General features: G+C 36.5%; 1 protein-coding gene across 3 annotated transcripts in view; it reads right to left on the bottom strand.

Annotated features, from left to right (window-relative positions):
* Positions 1–2,697: 2,697 nt before the first annotated feature.
* PJA2 (praja ring finger ubiquitin ligase 2) overlaps positions 2,698–19,284 on the bottom strand; it is a 33,511-nt gene continuing 16,924 nt past the window's right edge. For 2 of the 3 annotated variants that reach the window (XM_075078724.1, XM_075078722.1), the window contains 7 exons: positions 17,396–18,464; positions 13,643–13,828; positions 12,036–12,218; positions 9,735–9,846; positions 4,965–5,076; positions 4,544–4,659; positions 2,698–3,354 (listed from right to left, as the gene is read on the bottom strand). In XM_075078724.1, coding sequence (XP_074934825.1) covers positions 3,223–3,354; positions 4,544–4,659; positions 4,965–5,076; positions 9,735–9,846; positions 12,036–12,218; positions 13,643–13,828; positions 17,396–18,464 — 1,910 coding nt within the window. In that variant the 3' untranslated portion in view covers positions 2,698–3,222. The remainder of the gene's footprint in view (positions 3,355–4,543; positions 4,660–4,964; positions 5,077–9,734; positions 9,847–12,035; positions 12,219–13,642; positions 13,829–17,395; positions 18,465–19,284) is intronic. The other variant, XM_075078723.1, reaches the window with a different exon arrangement.

The raw sequence follows: 19,284 nt of genomic DNA, 5'->3' as shown, positions 1-19,284 counted from the left end.
TAACTTCTTAGAGATAAATAAAAATTGCATTTTGCAACTCCTCTATATCAATAAAAAAGCAAATGAAAAGATTGGTTTCTCAGGTGTTCAATCAAGCACAGATTAAGGGAACAGGATCTTTCTGCACTGAATAACAAGGAAGGTGTCTACAGAACCGTGACTGTTATCACACAGCTGTCTGAGTAAGCTTACCCAAAACCCTAGGACATATACAGGCACAAGAACTAAATGAACTTACCCTTTGACTTGAAGGGAGGTTCTTGGCACTCTGTATGTATTGCTTTCATTACAGTATTTAAGAAAAATATGTTACTTGTATCTAATAGCCAAAACAGATACATTATCCTTTCAAAACTTGCCAGAATTTGAAAGGAGGAAACAAAACATTAAAAAGGATCTTGTTAGACTTTTTAAAGCAACTTTAAAAAAAGCATTTTAACTGCACAATGAAAATACTTTATGGAAATATTAAGATTAATTCAGTTTCCATCACATACTTAAGTTAGATGCTTCCAAGGTAATAGGTCATGTATAGACATCATGAACCTTTAACAGAAACAAAATTTTTTTTCACATTGGCCTTCTTGTTGAATGCTTAGTTTTACCTAATAGGGGGAAAAGTTTCTTTCTTGCTAAAAGTTATTTTACTTGAAAATTCTCTTTGAGCAAAAGAAAATGAATTTTTATTTTCCTAGGAAAATATTTACTTTGCATGGCTTTTAAGAACTAGGCCCATTTTAACAAAACAATTTTATATTTTAATCAGGAACCTCAGAACCTGCACAGACTGTTATGACTTCATTTACCAAAAATTAAATAATCACAACAAAAATTTGAACATGATCTAAAGGTTTGGATTTTTTTACCTTCTACTTCGTGTTAAACACTTCTAATGGTAATCTTCTGAGTATGATCTAGCACATGCTTTTTCAGACACCTTGTTAGAAAAGGCCTTTCATCTGTTATTTCCTCAGATGAGGAGCCAGGAAAGATCTGCAAATAAGACCTCTACATTCAAGTTAAGAAAAAAGAGAACATGAACACTCTTCTTCTAGACAGCTATTTAGAAATAGGAAGAAGTCAGCTCTGAGGCCAGCAACAGATAACAAAGGAAGGAAAAAGCTTTTAGCTTAGCTCTTGACACTGCTTGTTAAATCTGGAATCAAAAGCTTCTAGCAAGAGGATTTCCATATCTTGCCAGAGAAGTTAAGTAACTCTCTTTTTAAACTCTTAATCACAGTGTTTTATATAAAGGACAACATACTGTGCCATTCCAGAGAGAAATAAAGTACAGAATGATTAAGATACCTGTAACATTTGCTGCCGGGGGTGCTACTGAAAAACAAAAAGCCCTGGCAAAAAACAAGTTTGATACTACCAAGTCCCCTGCAAGCAATACAAATACCTTCATTTCCACTTTCTCTAACATACATCCTAAACACACCTTAGATGAGCTTCAAAGGTTGCATTACTATTTTGTCATCCAGGGTAGTTGGTAGCCATGGATTAAGCACTCTCCACAGCACTAGTTTGTAACAGACATGTGGGAATATCATAGCACTCCTTGGATTAGGACAAATGCTGCTGGTGAGTACACCTAGAAGTATATGTTCCTTGTCATGTTTCGTCAAATCCTGATGATGCCCACTTCAGCAAATAAAGTTTTAACACAGAAAAATAAGCCAGCAAGGAGCTACACATCTGCCACTTTTCACCAGTATCCTATTGTTTTGGCTTCCTTGTAGTTAAGCTTTGGCATTACACAATGGAAAACCTCAGGAGCAGACTGACAGAAACTGCAACCAATTCTTTGTTCTGCTCCAGTCCACAAGTTACACCACAAAGCGCACCATGCAACTTAGTACTTTTCATGTCTGAGGAACATAATACTATCTTCTACTACTAATATATTAATATTTGTAAGGAAATGAGACACTATGATAACAGCCATAATCACCACTAAATAGCTGGAGAGCTGCTATAAGTTTATTAATTTTTAATCAATCCCCTTTCCAAGAGCTTAATTCAGCTTAATTTCAAAGTTTCTGCAAAAATCTGTTTTAAGAGGGTTTGATCAGACCCCTTGCATATTATTCCCACGCACCAACATTTGAGGAATTGTGTGTCTATCCAAGGACCACAGAAAAGTTTCTGTGCAGCCATTAGTACATATACAGACACCCAAATATTAACTTTCTGTCCTGTAATGATTAACTCCATGTCACTTAAAGTTTTTGCATATACTGGAGTGTTATTTATAGAAATATGTTTTAGTGATCAATATTTTAAAGGACGAAACAGTAAGTCTAGCATAACTCACTGAAACCAGCGCCAATACCAGAAACTACGAATTTAAGATTTTTCAACTAAGTGTATGAAGTTCTACTACCTTTTCAGACTCAAGGCTCCAAGAGCCAAAAATATTTCAACTACACCTGCATTAGAAAGCAATATCTTAAAGAGAGAGAGAGCATGCACACATGCAGGAGACTTAATTAGTAGAATGGAATTTCAACAGAAATTGAAGGAACCAGCTGTCCAGCTCTTACAGATGCAACTTCTTAGAACACTTTGAACTTCAAATGTTGAAGTTCCAGAGTTCACATACTTATTCAGAACACAGGCTTAAAAATGGTGCTAGCTTTTATAAAAACCCAAACAAAAAACCCAAACTAGACAAAAGCAATTTAAAACCACTTCTGACATTCAGAAAAACTTTATTCTATAATAAAGAAGAAAGAAATAGTGCCATTATGCAATTTTTTCCACTGAAAAAAAAATTCTGTCACTGCTGGCATCACAGAACATCCTCACATTTGATGCAAATACGTAACTTCTCAGTCACTCAGCGGCACTAACAAAAATTCAGTTATTAAAGGTATGCCTATAATCTGTAATATAATGTGCAACCACACTGCAGCTGCAAGAACTTGAAAAAAGTGCCACATTAACTATATTTAAAAAAAAACCTCTCATAACAGAAGCTTTAGACATTAGTTATCAGCAACATTCTGCTAAAAAAAAAAGGCTGCACATTCTTCCAACTTATACTTGGAAAACTTAAGCTATTCTTGTAAACTTAGAAAGTCTTCAATCCTCTTTCTAAACTAAAGTAGATAATAGTATTTCACATGTAATATTTTAAACATAATTGTTTTCACATTGTAATTAAACAGGCAAAGTTTACTTTCATATTTTGGTGGCAAAGACTTAATTTAGATCCTAGTTGGAAGTTTCTGTAGCAGTATCAACAGAAGTTATAGAACCACGCTCAGATAGAACGGAAACAGTGGCAGCAGCAGCTTCAGGAGGCACTGGTGTGAGCACATGACGACAAACTGGGCACGTTCCCGACTGAAAAAAAGGAAAAAAAAAATCAACGTCATTTGCACAGTTTGCATTCAATTCTATTGACAAGCTAAAAGTTATTATTTATGAAGTATTTAATGTCTCACAAGAGCACTGTCTCAAAGTTAAATTTGACTGGATGACTACCTGGAGCTGAGAGACAGCTAACAATCTCAGAAGAAAGCTTTGTTTTGTTTTTACACCAGTTACACAGCAAATACAGACTCTCTGCAAGGTCTTCTTCAAAGAATTGATTTTACATATGGGCATTTTTTTTTTGAGGCATGGATTAAATATAAACTAAGTACAGCCCAGATCTAACAGGAAGTATTTTGTCCTAGTTTTCAGCACAAGCAGTTTATTATGACAGCAGAAAAAAACCAAGACATAATACAAGCAGTATCAATGTGGTAAACAACACTATCAAGGTAAAAATTATAAACCCACCAACAACCCATGCTAGAGGTGTTCTGATCTCCCTAGTCTGAATCAATTAATATTCCTCTTGTACCTCTTGAGGAAATCATGTGTTACACTGTAGGCTCACTGAAAACTAGGAAGTCCAGGCTTATACTGTCCATAGAGCAGAGTGCAAGTGCGAGGAATAAAATACCAATTCATTAATTACAGTTCTTTTAGTCTAACTTCAGTAAGCCTTTTCAAGACATTTGGGAGGGAACTGATTACAGATTATAAAAATGAAACCTAATATAATAAAAAATTTCCTTTTGGTGAATCTATAACTTAATCTACAAGCATTCCAGTATTTCTCCCACCAACCTTAGCTGTCACCATAAGTGGGCCTGGCATTCTGGCAAGACAGATCAGAACCTTTGCTCTTCCCAGAGAAAACTAAGCTATCACCTTTACTTCAAGGTATGAGTACAGTAAAGAAAGCTCTTCTTATGTCAAAAAAAGTTAACACTCATCCATCTTTTTAATCCTTGCTGAAAGCAGACAATGTTTTTCCTCACAAAAATATCCCCTTTATTCAAGAAATTGCCCTTTGAGTGAGTACAGATACAACAATTTTCCTCACTTGCACCAGAATTAGGCTCTATAATGACTAAAATTAACAGTCAGTTATTTCTTGGTATTTCACCCCACATTTTCAAAAAGTTACACACTGTTCTTCCTAGAAGAATGCAAATACTCAAAAACCCCACAAAACCCCCACCAGTCCTGTAGTACTTACATTCTGTAACCAGAGAGTTACACAAGGTTTGTGAAACAAATGATGACAGGGTAGCTCTGTTATGATTTCATCTTTCACATATTCACTGCAACAGATAGTACAACACTGCTCTTGACCTACACCCATGATGAAGAAAAAGCATTATCATCTTGTTTTACATCCAGGATAAACTGAAAATAAAATGCGTTACCAACAGTATCACTAATGGTTACAAAATACAATCACGCTTACTCCAGAGTAAAGATAAGTCTTCCAAACTTGTTGAAGTTATATTTGGACTGATTCAAGATTGAAAAGCTCTTAGAACAGCATTGCCAGCTGCACAGTAAGTATGTTTAACTACTGCATCTGTGGTATTACAGAAAGCTAAATTTGTTCTTATAAACTTTGTGGAAATTAATTAATAATTATTTTTCCATACCATCATGGTCATCTGTGACGACAATCTGTGGCAGACCATCTATGGTTTCTTTATCAGCTGGTGGTTGAGCCTGTTCATCAAATCCAAGAGACTCCAAATGTGCCAGAGCTTCCTGAAAAGGGTGAGCAGAGACGAATTTTATTACTCACAGATGTAACATTCCCTATAAAAATAAATAAGCAAGAAAAGGAATCCAGTTCTAATAGTATTACTTTTTTAAATGGAAGCTTTGTCTGTCAGAGTAACCATTATATCATTTTTACTTTTGTAATGTATGAGATGAAACTGAAGGTAAAAAACAGTAATGGCTTGTATTTTAAGCCTTCTTAAAATATCAGGACAGAGTCAACTTATTCTCTAATGAATACTTCTTCAATTTATAAAGTTTCAGAAAAGGCAGTAAGTCAAAAAATGTAATAAAGCTTGCAATACAAGACGGACATTACATTTTGCTTTCTGAAAATAAAAGCCTCATTAATGTGTTTCCTGGCTTCAGCTATTGCAATTACTCAGGTACAAATAAAAATATTAAGTACCTCAGCTACACTACCAATGTAAGCTTTCAGAAAAAAAAACAAACCACAACGAACAAGATCCATATAGCTGTTTCTCATCTATATAATGACTTAAGACAGACATAGGGCTCTGAAGTAATCTTGTTTGGAACTAAGTTTTCACCATACAAAATCTTTAAGACTCCTATGCTACAGGAGGCAGATTTGATGTTTACATCATATATTCAACCCCAAAAGACACTGAAAGGATCTCCAGTAGAAAAAAAAAAATGTAATAAAGAACTCAGATTGGCTATATTTGCTAAGAAATGTAATAGATATACCTGTTTGAACAGCAGAACAAACTGAAATTGAAGGCCCAAGAACACAGAAGCACTGAGTTCATATCCTGAATGAACTAGTCACACCCCTCAAGTACAACTCTTACTGCTCTAATCAGCATGAAAAGTGTTTATTGTAATGACCACAAAACTCCCTTGGGTAAGAAGTCTAATATAACCTGACATTTTTATAATGTTGGGAGTATACTCAACTAAAATCCCCAAAATACACTAAAGAAATATTGGATTGTACACAAACATTTTCTGTAGTCTTCCTTCTTAAACTTTAGAGAAAGTTATTAGAGCTGCAGCCTGAAAACGTGCCTGCACTTTTATCACAGTGGCAAGGTAACTTGGGTAACTATCCTACCATAGATCTAAAGGTTTAGCTCATAGCAGGTTCACACCTAGAGTGAAATGTTTGTGGCAGCAGAGAGACCAGCATGAGCTAACAGAAAAATATTTACAGCTCCTACTACCACACATATTCTCATCTAGAAATCTGCTAATTTAAAGGAAATCCTGGGACAGTTATACCTAGAGCAGTATGCAAGACCCCTGCAAAAGAGGTACACTCCTCAAATTCAACAGCTTAAAAACACTGAACTCTTAAAAAGATTAAAATTAAGGTGATTTTAGGTTTTGTAATGATATTTTGCTCCATCTGCAGTGGTCTGAGAATAATTTGTAGGTAAAAATCACGATGCTTAGATTTACTATGACAGCTAGAAAAATTACGTAAGATTCAAGGCAGACAGAAGGATGCAATATTACCTGTGTCAAACCACTATGCCTAAATCCAGTATTTGTACTCTCAAACAGAAAACAATTTACAAAAGCATTGAATTGTTTGCTTTTGAAAGCTACACACAAGAAACATCAGAGAAAGCCTCATAATGATTCTGATGCTTAAAACCACATCTTCAAAACCAAAGCAGAGTAAACTAGTGTCCATTTTACAGCTTCTACAAGACACCTTTATAACTTCAAGGATACCTTTATTTCCTTCCTCTTATTACTTTTGTGAATGCTTACTGTTCCATGTACCATAAACCAAATGCTGGACACTGCTAAAAACAGGAGTGCTATGGCCTACCGAGGTTTGAGCTCCTCACAGGAAATATTCATAAATGAAGTCACTGACACTGCAGAGATACCCAACCTGTTCTATGCTGCTAATGAAGTAAATCAAACACTCCCAGTTAAGTAATTTATTTAAAACAAATGGAAGTTAAAAAAACCACTGACATGTTATTGCATTTAGGATCCCAGACTCTTATAGAACATACCTTTTTTAAAAAAATATATTTAATATACTCACAACTATGTAAATGTCACAAGTGGGACTGCTCTTCCCCACCCCCCAATTAAAATACCCTTGAATTTGGGATGCAATGTCATGTCACATCCCTTTCATGTATTTCATAGCTAGAATAAATTAGTTTGCTGGATAGAGAAATTTCTGGAAAGTTTTCTAAGCTATAATAGACTCTCATAATAAATTTTATTGTTATAGGTGAAAGAGATCCGGTTACTGATTCTACTATTTTAGATAAGAATTTTGGGAAACTTAAGGATGTGGATTAAGTAAATCAGTAACAGGCTGAATAAAGTCATAGTCCTTAAACGTATTATTAGTGATGCTATAATTAAACTCAAGCCAATATGTTAATAAAATCAGAGTAATACTTGAAGCTAGTCAAAGCTCAGACTGGGCAAAAATACTATTACCAGGAAGCAGATGGGTTACTTTTTAAACCTGAAGCAAAGACAGAGATACGTTCCACCCATTGGATAGAAGCAGGCTAAGCAAGATATAAGCAACAGCTGTTTGCCCTAAAGCCAGATCTAAATAATACTAAAATAGTGTAATTGACAACAAGTAACCTGTTAGAAAGCCAAATATAAATACACAGATAAGTAACTGCAAAGTGGTAACCCAGCTTGGGGTATAGTTAAGAGAGAAAGAAAACACACATGCACTCAGTAAGACCTGGAAGGTTAGAATTTTAGTAACTATCTTCACACTGGAACGAGAGGTGTTCTATGTACGCTGCTTGAGATTTGGAGGAAATATTCAGAAGTCTTACTCAAAACCTGTGTTGTCCCTTTAGTCACAATCAATATAGGAGTTCCTTTTATTACTCAGTTACCATTTTCTGCTAATTCCATTACTTCTATACCCGCTGTAAAGTTTCACGCACCAAAGTGCAAATTTCAAGCACAAATACTATTTAAGAGAATTGGCTTTCCCTCTCGTCCAACATCCACAGTGACGTGTACCACAGGTACCTGAGAATAGCTACCTCTGTAGTCACCTACCTGCTTGCCGAGTATGTTCAATGACACTCGTTCCTGGTGACACTAAACATAATTACAGCATCTTCTCAGCCAGCCATACACATAGACACCTAGGATTGCTTTTACAGGTCAAGCCTGACCAAGAGTGCACGCGTTTCTTCTGGCAGAGTAATAAGGGAAATGTTACACAGTAATGAGAAATAAATACTCAGTGCCATAACCACCTCAGTCGTCTCCTCTTCAAGTGTTAACATATAGATTAAAAAAAAATCATAAAAAAGAAAAACATGGGATTAGTTTCCCTTCTCTACACAGATCCTCTTGGTTTGGTGCAAAGGAAGAGTTTAACTGCTTCTGTAGGTCTGTCCTTTCTGATGTAGTGAGAACCAGCAGCTAAGAAAGAGACAAGGAATTTTCTTTATAGAACTTCAAAATACTGCTTTTATAGTAAGGATATCAACAGACCTCCTACACATTAATAAGCCGTTCTGAAGTGTCTCCAGATGAGTTATGCTAACAAGATCCTACACAGCTGGAGAAGACCTTATGCTACTTGATCATGAATAATGCTGACCTCCTACATACCTTGCGGGATGCACAATACCCAGAAATTAAAGGACTGCCAACTGCGGGGAACCACCCTTCCATCCCCTTGGAAAATCGTTATGAAGTTTACTCAAAAAATCATTGATTTTGCATATATTCATAGAAAAAAATTATCTATGATTGTTTCACTGTCAGCTTTAGAAAGCATTTTAAAGTATCTTTGGTATTTTATCTACAAGCACATTATGGCATACAGTGTGCCCAGTTCTCCCCTTTTAACTAAGGGCTAGTAGTCAAACTGCCCCTTTACGCCTCTAAACTTACATCACATACAAAACATTCAATTATATGTCTACACTTTATTTAGCTCTTATTTTGACATATACCCTGCAGGGGAGATTTCTGGCAGTGGAAGATTTGTTACATTGCATTAGAGAGAATTTCAGCTAGCTTCATATTCACTCTGACAGTGACCAATGTCATGTAACACAGAAAAGACAAAAGACAAAGATCATAACCATGCTTGTTCTCAATAACAAATGCTCTGGTTTATCTAAAGTTATACAGATGAAATGAGATTAGAACAAGGTAAAGATAAAAGGCTTTTTTGCTTTTGGGTGTTTGTTGGGGTTTTTTTTTTTTAGTTTAAAACACATGGAGTCAAGACAGTCGAACACAGGTAAGTCTTCTACTGAGGAACAATGAGACATCCAATTGCATTCCTGCAAAAAAAGCTGGGACAATTCATAGGCAGAGATCCAGTTATGAACTTTGTTATGTAGGTAACTCTGCAGCATTCATTAGAATAATTTAAATAGCATATGTTTATACTGGTTGAAATCAGTATCTTTATTTCCTTTAAGAGAAAGTAAATACGTATTCTAAAAACGAGAAGCACTGATCAATGACTTCATGCACTATATAATTTAAAATAACTTCCAACATTTATTTTCAAGCTTGCAGACCTGAAAGTTCAAGCTAAAACAGTATTTTTTCCCTGATTATCCTGATTTTCTGAAAAATTATTGAATAATGAAAACTTATGTCACAACATCACAGATATAATATCAACAAGAATATTTTAATACCTCTACAGCTTGTTGTAAACGTCCCTCTAGGGTCAGAAACGTTACAAATCCAGGATTCACACAAGGAATAGCTTGAGAGAGTCCTATGCCATCATCAAACTCATCAAGCACACTGAAAAACACGAATTAAACACTGTCTTCATTTCAAAGTAAACAGGAATAACATGAGGGCTGGGTACATTACATCAAATTACTGCACAACACCCATTAACAACTGTGTGTGTGTACTCTCATGAGGTGGTTATGTTGAGCTGACCTTGGCTGGCTGGCAGATGCCCACACAGCTGTTCTCTCATTCCCCCACTTCAACCGGGCAGGGGCATAAATAAGACTAAAAACTCATGGGTTAACATAAAGACAGGGATATCACTCGCCAATCACCATCACAGGCAAACAGTCTTAACTTAAAGGTAAACCTTAATCTAACTGGAAGGTTGAACCAGATGATCTTTTGATGTCCCTTCCACCCTGGACTGTTCTATGACTCTATGAATTTATTGCCAATAAAAATGGATTCGGATTGTGAGAAAAAAGACGAAACCACATTCCCCATAGCCCTCCCTCTTCTCCCAGGCTCAACATCAGTCCTTCATTCCCAACTCCTGTATGTCCTCCTACCCCAAGCAGTGCAGAGGGACAGGGAATGGATGTTGGGGTCAGTTTACTGCAGTTCCTCTCTACCAATCCTTCCTCCTCACACTGTTCCCCTGCTCCAGTGTGGGGTCCCTCCCACAGGCTGCAGGATAAACCTGCTCCTGCATGGGTCTTTGCCACAAGCTGCAGTCATCCACTAACTGCTTCAACATGGGCTCTCCACTGGTACAGTTTCTTCAGCAAATACCTACCTGCTCCACTGTGGTCTACTCCAGGGGTTGCAGTGGAATCTTTGCTCCAGCACCTGGAGCACCTCCTCCCCTACTTCTGACACTGGTGTCTGCAGGATTGTCTCTCTCACATCATCCTCACTCCTCTCTCACATTCTGCTGTACAGCTTTTTTCACCCTTTCTTAAATACGCTTTCCCAGAGGCACCACACTCCAGTGGGACTGCTGGAACTGGCTGTGTCCCACATGGGGCAGCCCCAGCCTCTCCTCACAGAGGCTGTCCTGCAGCCACCCCACTGCATGCACCCGCTCCCAGTACAGAGGTATTCAACACCACAGACTTCAGCAGAACACAATGGGAACGTCTACTGTTGACTACTCCAGAGTAAGAGGGCATAAAGCTCAGCTAATAAATTTCTTACGTATGCTATTAAGCTCCTTTTACAACTAGCATTCACATTTTGATTACATCCTGTGTCACAGTTTGTAGCTTGGCAGCTGCTTCAAGTTCTGTTTCAACATTCAGAGATCACATCTTAAAAGAGGCACAAGCAAAATCATGTACAGATCCGTGTATGCACTGCAGACAAAACTTAAAAGACTATTAGAGAAGCATCTTCCTTCCTTATTTGAGTAATTAGGAAGTTTACCAAGGCTAACATCAAGCACAAAATTTGATAGCTCCCTGCCCGGCACTGCAAGAACACATGCCTTGCTTCTAGCTTGGACTCTCAAGCATTAGTCCCTGTTGTGATTCTTTTAGAATATAACTTCACAAAGAAAATACTAGTGGTTTTGGTACATCTATGCTGTAGTTTATAATATTCTTAATAAGCAGAAGAGAGCAAGCATTAAGTCTCTCACTGGAAAGCATTCTGCCTAGCTCACTCTTACCTTAAAACAAACACACTATACTATTCTAGGATTAGGCTGTGCAAGTGGCTCTTATTTTCCTGTTATTTGCAGAATTTTTATAATAAGTATGTTGCAATAATATTCTTCAGTAATCTAATGACAAAATTGAGTGAAGCGTTCAAAATTGTGATAATATTTGGTAAGCGCAGGGCATTTCAAAGAAATAAAGTAGGATTGTAACATCTAACACACCAATTGTAAAAGAGGAAAAGACCAATTATAAAACTGCACTGACTTGAATGCTGATTACATTCATATTGCTTTACTTTTGTTATACTTCCACTATATTTACCATCCTGAAAACTGAAAAAGTGCACTCATCCCTTGAATATTTAGTGCACCAGAATCTTCTCAGATCACATCTTGATTTAGCAAATCTACATCCTTTTTCTCTCATTAGAAGAAACCTAACACTTGAAGTACCTTAAGCCTTAAAACTCAGATTATCAGCCTTTGAAGCAATGCATACCAATAGCCATGAGTATTTTTGCCATCTTACATAAAGCAAAACAGTAGCTACAAAATCTTTTAAATTAATGCAGAAAACTAATCAAAGGCATACCTCCATTCCACATCCAAGTCTTCACTCACACTGGAGTCATCCTCAAGGTTGTTATTTCCATCCAGCAGAAGGTATCCAGGACACACAAAATCCGTAACTGGATCATCTTCACTACTACTCTCCACTTCTTGCCGGTACTGCAACCAAGGAAGAATCTCTCCTTCCTCCAATGATATATGTTCCCTTCAAATAAATGAAGAGATAAAGCTAAAAATCTAGGGGAATTTACAAACACATGCATGCAAAAGCTACACATATTACGAGGGCTGCAGCTGTATGTTTTCTAGACTGCAGAGTTCCAGATTAGGAATTTAGTACTTGCTGTGAAAAACTAAGAAACTACCAGTGGTATCAGGTCCAGATTCAGAATCTAGTAACACCCACAATTCTGTGGCAAAATGCTCAAGGCCACCAGTATAGCAAGTGGCCTGCTTTGCATTTTCCCTAGTACAGGTAGTATCCCTGCCAGGGCTAGTAAATTTGGTACTAAAGATTTTCCTGTTCATCTACAAGGCCTTAAATACACTAAATAAAGGATCCCTGGACCAGCCTTCATGGGGGAACTCGGCCTGAATTTGAAGATATTATTTGCAAGAGAAGCCATTTGCATAAGGAAAAAGACTCCTCTCATTCCTGTATTTTCTAGAAAAGCACAAGTCACCTGGATATTTAGAGCCACAGGATGAGAGTCCCCAGTTTCCTTATCAAAGGGCAAATAAACAGGAATCTTGTTAGGAATGGGTAGATTTGCAAGCTGTTCATACCAAAGAAAGCTAAAGAGTACACAGCTCTATTGTTTTTCTTCCGAAATAGAAGAATTTATTGTATTTTCATAAAGCCACACTAATTCTCCAAATCTCAACTGACACCAACACTAAAAAAAGCTGTAACAGAGATTTGGACTGCTTGGTAATAGGTACTGTATACCTAAGAGTGGAAGAAGCTGAAAGAACACTTAAGCATGGCTTGTTGCTTTATAAAGACCCAAACTAAAAATATAAAGGTCAATATTAGATGCTTAGGAAAGAACAAAACAAAACACTTTCCTTGGCTATTTATAGCTATAAATTTTGCCTTGCAAAAAAGGCAGATAACGTTTTAAAGTGAAGTACTGGATGAATGGAAAAATAAATTCTCAGCAGGCAAGTGGTTCAGGTTTACTTTAATCACTGATAGGGCTGCAGAAATAAAGAGCAGCAGCGGAATACGAGAAGCAATGAAGCAAAGAGTTAAACAACTGCTTTGCAAGGAGTACTAAGCAGTATCAGAAGACGGGTATGTAACATATGTCTTAACAATTAACTTGTCTAATCTGGCTTTTTAAAGTCAGTCCATTACCCTAATTAACCCTACATGTCAATGCTGTCTTACTATTTGTTTCTTTCATAAAATAAAATTGTTTGCATGACATGCCATTCCCCACCTCCACCCACCCCCCGATTTGAAATACATACAACTACTCAGATTATTTTGATGTAGGCCAATGATTATTGCTAGTATAGTAACTACTTTTAAAATTGATGTTGTTCTGTGCAGTGTCATGTGGATACTGTGTTACTGCTAATGTCAGAACTTAGAGGAAGTTAGCTAATAAAATAAAACCATACCCTCCTTGGAAACAGAGGTTTGCATTCTGCTCTTCTGTGTCACTGCTGATGCTCTGCACTTGGAACTCATCTTCCTCCCCGCCTGGGACAGTCTCCCAGCTCTCACCACTTGAGGCCTGGGCTTTTTCCATAGCAGTAAAGCATGCAAGCATAGCTGTAGACCATTCTCCATCACTGCATTCTGAGCTGCAATTTAAAAAATGCAACAGGGTGTTAATTTAAGCACTGCATTAGGGGAAAGAAAACAAATACAAATATTCTGTGACTTCCTACTTTTATGTCAACATTGCTCACAAGATAGATTTTTTTGAGGAGAAATTAATTTTTTATTATTTATACGTGTATTATAAAGCAAGTATACATCAAGAGCTGACAAAAAAAAATCAGTTCCCATGAAAGAATTCTGCCCATCCCACTTTGCAAAAAGATTTTGCATCCCCCTCCACATTTGCAGAGTACATAAAATAACTCAGGAATATAAGTCCAGAACCACTATATGGCTATATATCTTTCTCCTAGCACACAATAAACCAGCAGCAGTGACACTGCAGAATGCTAATGCTTGCTTAACAAACAATAAGCAATGCTGGCCTCATCTCCCAGCCAAACAAAACGTAAAGTAAAAGCTCTCATAACCTCTAAGCCATATACAATGGTCCTTTTTTTTTTTTAACATCATACAAAGATACAATGGATGATGTGCTGCAAATCATGTAATTCACTAATCTGAATACATAAATGGCAGGGAGTTTTTCCAAAGAGAATTTGCTCAGCCACCACATAGAAAAGGGCAGTAAATGACAAATTGTGGGCAGCTTAAACAAAATAGTCATTTTAGCAAAATCTCAAGAAAGATCAACTTATCTACTGCTGCCTTTGGTAATGCCACTTAGGAGGTTTACTCAACACTAACAATGACAGGTGACACCTACCAAAACTCAAAACATAGTCAACTAGCTATGTTTCTTCAAAAGTTACGGAAAACTAATAAATAGGTAAACAGCAAACATGCTTAATAAAGCACATCTTACAGCAATCCACAACACCCAGAGCTCAGTTTTTGATCTGTTAAACCCAGTATGTCTATACGTATCAGTTCTCCTCACCTACAAACTCACTTTAAGGAAACCCTCTTTCTATATAAGATTACAGGCACATGACAATACTACTTGCTATTTAATGAATTACAAGTACTTTTGAAAAACTGCACATTAGACACTGCAAGTTTTACAAGAATAAAGAAGATCGTATGGAAGCATTTTAATTTGAAGCAGGAATATATACTTATATAACAATTCTGAGGTCTAGGGAAAGTGACAGAAATGAGAATATTCATTAGCTTTGGGCTATTTTAAAGTAGTCCTTTACAACAGAAATCATATCTGTTAAGAAATTCTGATATGCAGACTAATGCATCTTACATTACACCATCTAAAGCTGAATACTAACATTTTAGAACCTTTTGTTTGGTTGTGTTTTAAAAACGTTAATTAAGCATACTGTAAAACTAGCCCAAAGAATATTCAAGTCTTATTTTAGTTTTCTTTATTTTACAATCCAGGAATGATCTCCAACACAGTTTATAACAACATTCCTATGTTGTTAGTCAAATTTGTTCTCTTTACAGTTTATATACAAACACTAATTCAAACCAGAAAAGATGATGTGCTTAAAGTCATTAACACAGAACAAAGAACACTGAATGTGGGTATTTCAAAACTTAGGATCTAACTGTGCCCAATTCTGAGGAAAAGCAGAATGTCACTTAATGGTTAGAGAGTTATAGACTTGCCACTTGCCAAAGGCACACACATTAACTTGGCATCTGCACATGAATTTTCTGAGAGTAGTCTCTCCCCTGGCTGAACTGTTCTGTACTTGCCATACGATCCAAAACTAAATGAGTGAAAGGATATGATCCTCATCCCACCACTCCTGCTCTCTGGAGACCTACCACGACCCTTCCAACTTAGAGCACATGTGGTTCTAACAAAAATGCAAGACTTCCTTTTTCTCGCACAATTTCTACATGCTAACACCAAAATGGCTGCACACTTCCTTGAAGCAAAAATGTGAGGTGAAAGCTTAGGCTGCAGCAAGGTAAATTTCTCCCTGGCTTGGAAAGAAGTGAAAGTTGAGTTGCAGGATGTAGTTTGACATGTATGTCAATTCTGCTTTTTATGCAGCTGCGTATGTATATTTAAATATCTAATATGAACTAACCCTTTAAACATAAAACTTTACCTTTTGAGAGTAGAAAAACATATTACTGCTTTGTACAGAGTAATCACCGACAATTTTCTTGGTAAGTCTTTTGAGAGTTCAGAACACAAATTATGGGGTTTTTTTGAAGTTAAAGAACACATATGCTTCCCGTTCAGTGTTTTAGTTATTGCTGTCATGATGAACACTTTCAGATATGCAATCTGTATTTCTTTTTGGCATGCTACAACAATCCATCACTTTGCATAATGGAAGCCAATGCTATAGTAGTGAAATACAGTCTATTTCCTCCATTCCGTCCATATTAATCTTCCAGTAGCAGCATTTCAGAAGTGGAAAAGATTATGCAGTAGGAAAAGATTTCCAAAAAGTAAAACTTGCAAAAAGAATCCTTTTTTTCCAATGTAAGTCCACCTATATCTTTAATATGAAAAAACAAAACTAAGTCTCCTAATCCATTTTACAATTGTTTAAGGATTTTGTTCTCTCACAATTGGGCCTCTAATATTTTAAGGACAAGAGTTTATGCAGATTAATTTTCATGCTGTTCTCACCACAACAGTGCCACAAACACAGTTTACTAAGCATGTTAGCTGATGAAGCCTAATGGCAAGCAGACACACAAAAAGCCACATCGACATCCAGAAGACATGTCTTGTAAAGAAAGCTATGGGAACAGAATCAACTAGATGAAAGCAAACTAGAAGGAAAAATAGTAAAAGAAAAAAACCCAAACAAAAACCCAAAAGCCATCACAAACACTACTGCATTTATGATAAATGGGAAGGAGGCTAGAAATTTCTTTTACCCTCAAAGAGATCAGTTATATAACTTCAATTAACAGTGAAAAGTTCTTAACCAGTATTATAAAAGTTAATCAACATAAGGTTTATACAAATTAGTCTGTCTTGTGGGTAGAAAGACCAAAACAGGAGGAGCCTGAATACTGCTCCTGGTGTCCAGGTTGGAGCCATTTGTAGATCTGAAACTGAACTAATAGCTACTTTGGAAATACCTACTAGACTAAAGAACATTCATTAAAAAAGGGATTGTAAACAATTCTATCAAGTTATTCTTCAGATACGACAATGAAGAATAATTTCTTTCAACAGGCTGGAGGCAAGAACATAGGTTGTCATGCAGAATAATGATTTGATGGCAAAAAGAACAAATTCTGAAATTAACAAGCCTTGAAGGGAACTTCCAAAGACCCATGATTTTCCAAAACCCATACTGAACAAGGTTTTCTCTCCCTACCCTCCATCTGCTCAGTAAACAACCTTTCTTAGTGGGAAGGTGCTTTGATCCTAAACATAAGGCTTTTTATATTGCCAGAAGAACGTACATTACTATTTCTTTAGATGGACTTCAGGAAGGGTGAAGGAGAACTGAAAGGAAAAGTTGGTATCTTGTTATCTGATCTATTCTGAAGCTGTGTGAGTTATGTCCCATTTGCTAACAAATTATTCAGATTTTCACATTATTTATATAAAAGATTCAATACTAACACATATAAAAATGACATTTTACCTGTGCTCATCTTTGTGGAACAGAGAGAGGCGTCTGCTGCAGTCTTCAAACTTATCCCAAAAAGTACTATCACTTAGCACATCATCTTCATCTGCTACATCTTCCCTCAGGTCTACTTCTGTACTCTTTTGATGACCTTCATACTCTCTCGAGTCAAACAGCATAGTAGAGCTCATCTCTCCTTCGCTATTTCTCCAGATCCACTCAACACAGTCTTGCTGGACTTCAGCAGTTCCGCTTCTCCACCAGGAAGCACCTTCCTTTTCATCACCATTACAGAGAAACTTCTCTCTCTCCAATTCATTTACAGTATTTTGTTTTCTTATTTTAGGTCTCACTACTAGCTCAGGTGAATTTCCTTCATCAGTATTATAATCATTGACATTCAATTCATTAGCAACTGCTAGGGGGGTTCCGACTCCAAAATCCACTGTATTTATCTGCTGTGTTTCATAATTGGCACCACTCAGGTTACTTTTCGGTATAGCTTGATCTCCAGCAGAAGAGTTAGACATCCCGTTGTTTAGACATGCCGAGTCTGGATCTATGCCAAAATATCTCACTAAAGGCATTGGTACTGATTCTTCACAGCACTCTCTAGAAACACTGCAGCTGAGAGTTGACAATGGGGACTGTAAGAGACTAAAATAATTTATGCCATTTTCTACCTCAGAGAACATCTCACTTAATGTTTCCTGAAATGCAGCTGCTTCATCTGTCATCACATAAAGTTCTTCTTGAGTATCACTTTCCTCTTCATCACTAATATATGGTTCATAAGAGTCAGTGTTTACAAAAGCAAATCCATTCTGACCATTGAAATCATTATGTCCTCCAGATGCATGCTCTACAAGGTCCTCAGAATTTTCATAATGATTCATAAAGTCCCCTGAGAATTCATTGCCTTCCAGATCATGAGAGAACAGAGAAAATGGTGATGTGTTCACTTCAAAAGTTTGGCTTGACACACTTTGGCAAATGGGTTCTCCAGTTCCAGTATTTTCTAACAAAGGCTCATCCAGTAAACCAGAAGAAACTTGACCCAAAGGACTGGGACTGTCAAAGAAAGCTGTAAGAAAGAATGCATTGAACAACCAAAACCAATAGAAATATTCTCATTTACAACAACTGCTCATGAAAAAGAAAGGCTAGTTCACTAGGACTGCAGTGTAATTTGATAAAGAAATATTTATCAGAGGTGCATGCTTCAGTAAAATGTTTAGGTTTTAATTTATACAAATTAAGCATACAGAAGTAGGCTTAAATGATGCAATTTCAGGTCAGCCTGTTACATCAAAAAAGTAAAGGAACGTATTCATAAGAAGCATTTTTACATTGTTTATATAAAATGAAATTTTAGGATGAGAATAGGAAATCTCAGAAAACACTAGAAGATTAAAAAACCTGCAACATTTCCTTCCATAAGTTTAACAGTGGACTATCCATTCATTAACTGGCTAAAGTGTGTCTCCTGCCACACTCAGATAAAGGCATTTATTGCTACTATAAATTACATACCAAGACCAGTATATTTTGTACATGCAGCTGTGAGTGCAACTTCTCATAAAAAGAAAATAATAGCAGGGATAAATGTGGAATTACAGTTAGTAGTTACCACCGTCACAAATTCAGTTTGGTTATATTATACTTGAACACCTCTTGCATAAAGGGACAATAAATATCAAACCCAGCAGAAAGAGTTAAAGAACATAAACATATGTATACTGCTGTTACTACAAAATTAATGCTTACTTCAAGTCATTTGTAAACTCCTAACCAAGCCAATAGTCCAAATTATTTTTTAAACATAAATGGCTTACATAACTTGAGAGTACTTAAAGTTTTTAAGCCAATATTAAAACACTTGGAAACTTCAACTACAAAACAGA

The sequence above is a fragment of the Phalacrocorax aristotelis genome, chromosome Z (genome assembly GCF_949628215.1).
Source record: "Phalacrocorax aristotelis chromosome Z, bGulAri2.1, whole genome shotgun sequence".
NCBI lineage: Eukaryota > Metazoa > Chordata > Aves > Suliformes > Phalacrocoracidae > Phalacrocorax > Phalacrocorax aristotelis.
Note: the sequence above shows the minus strand (reverse complement) of the source record. Positions and strands in the feature narration are given on the sequence as shown.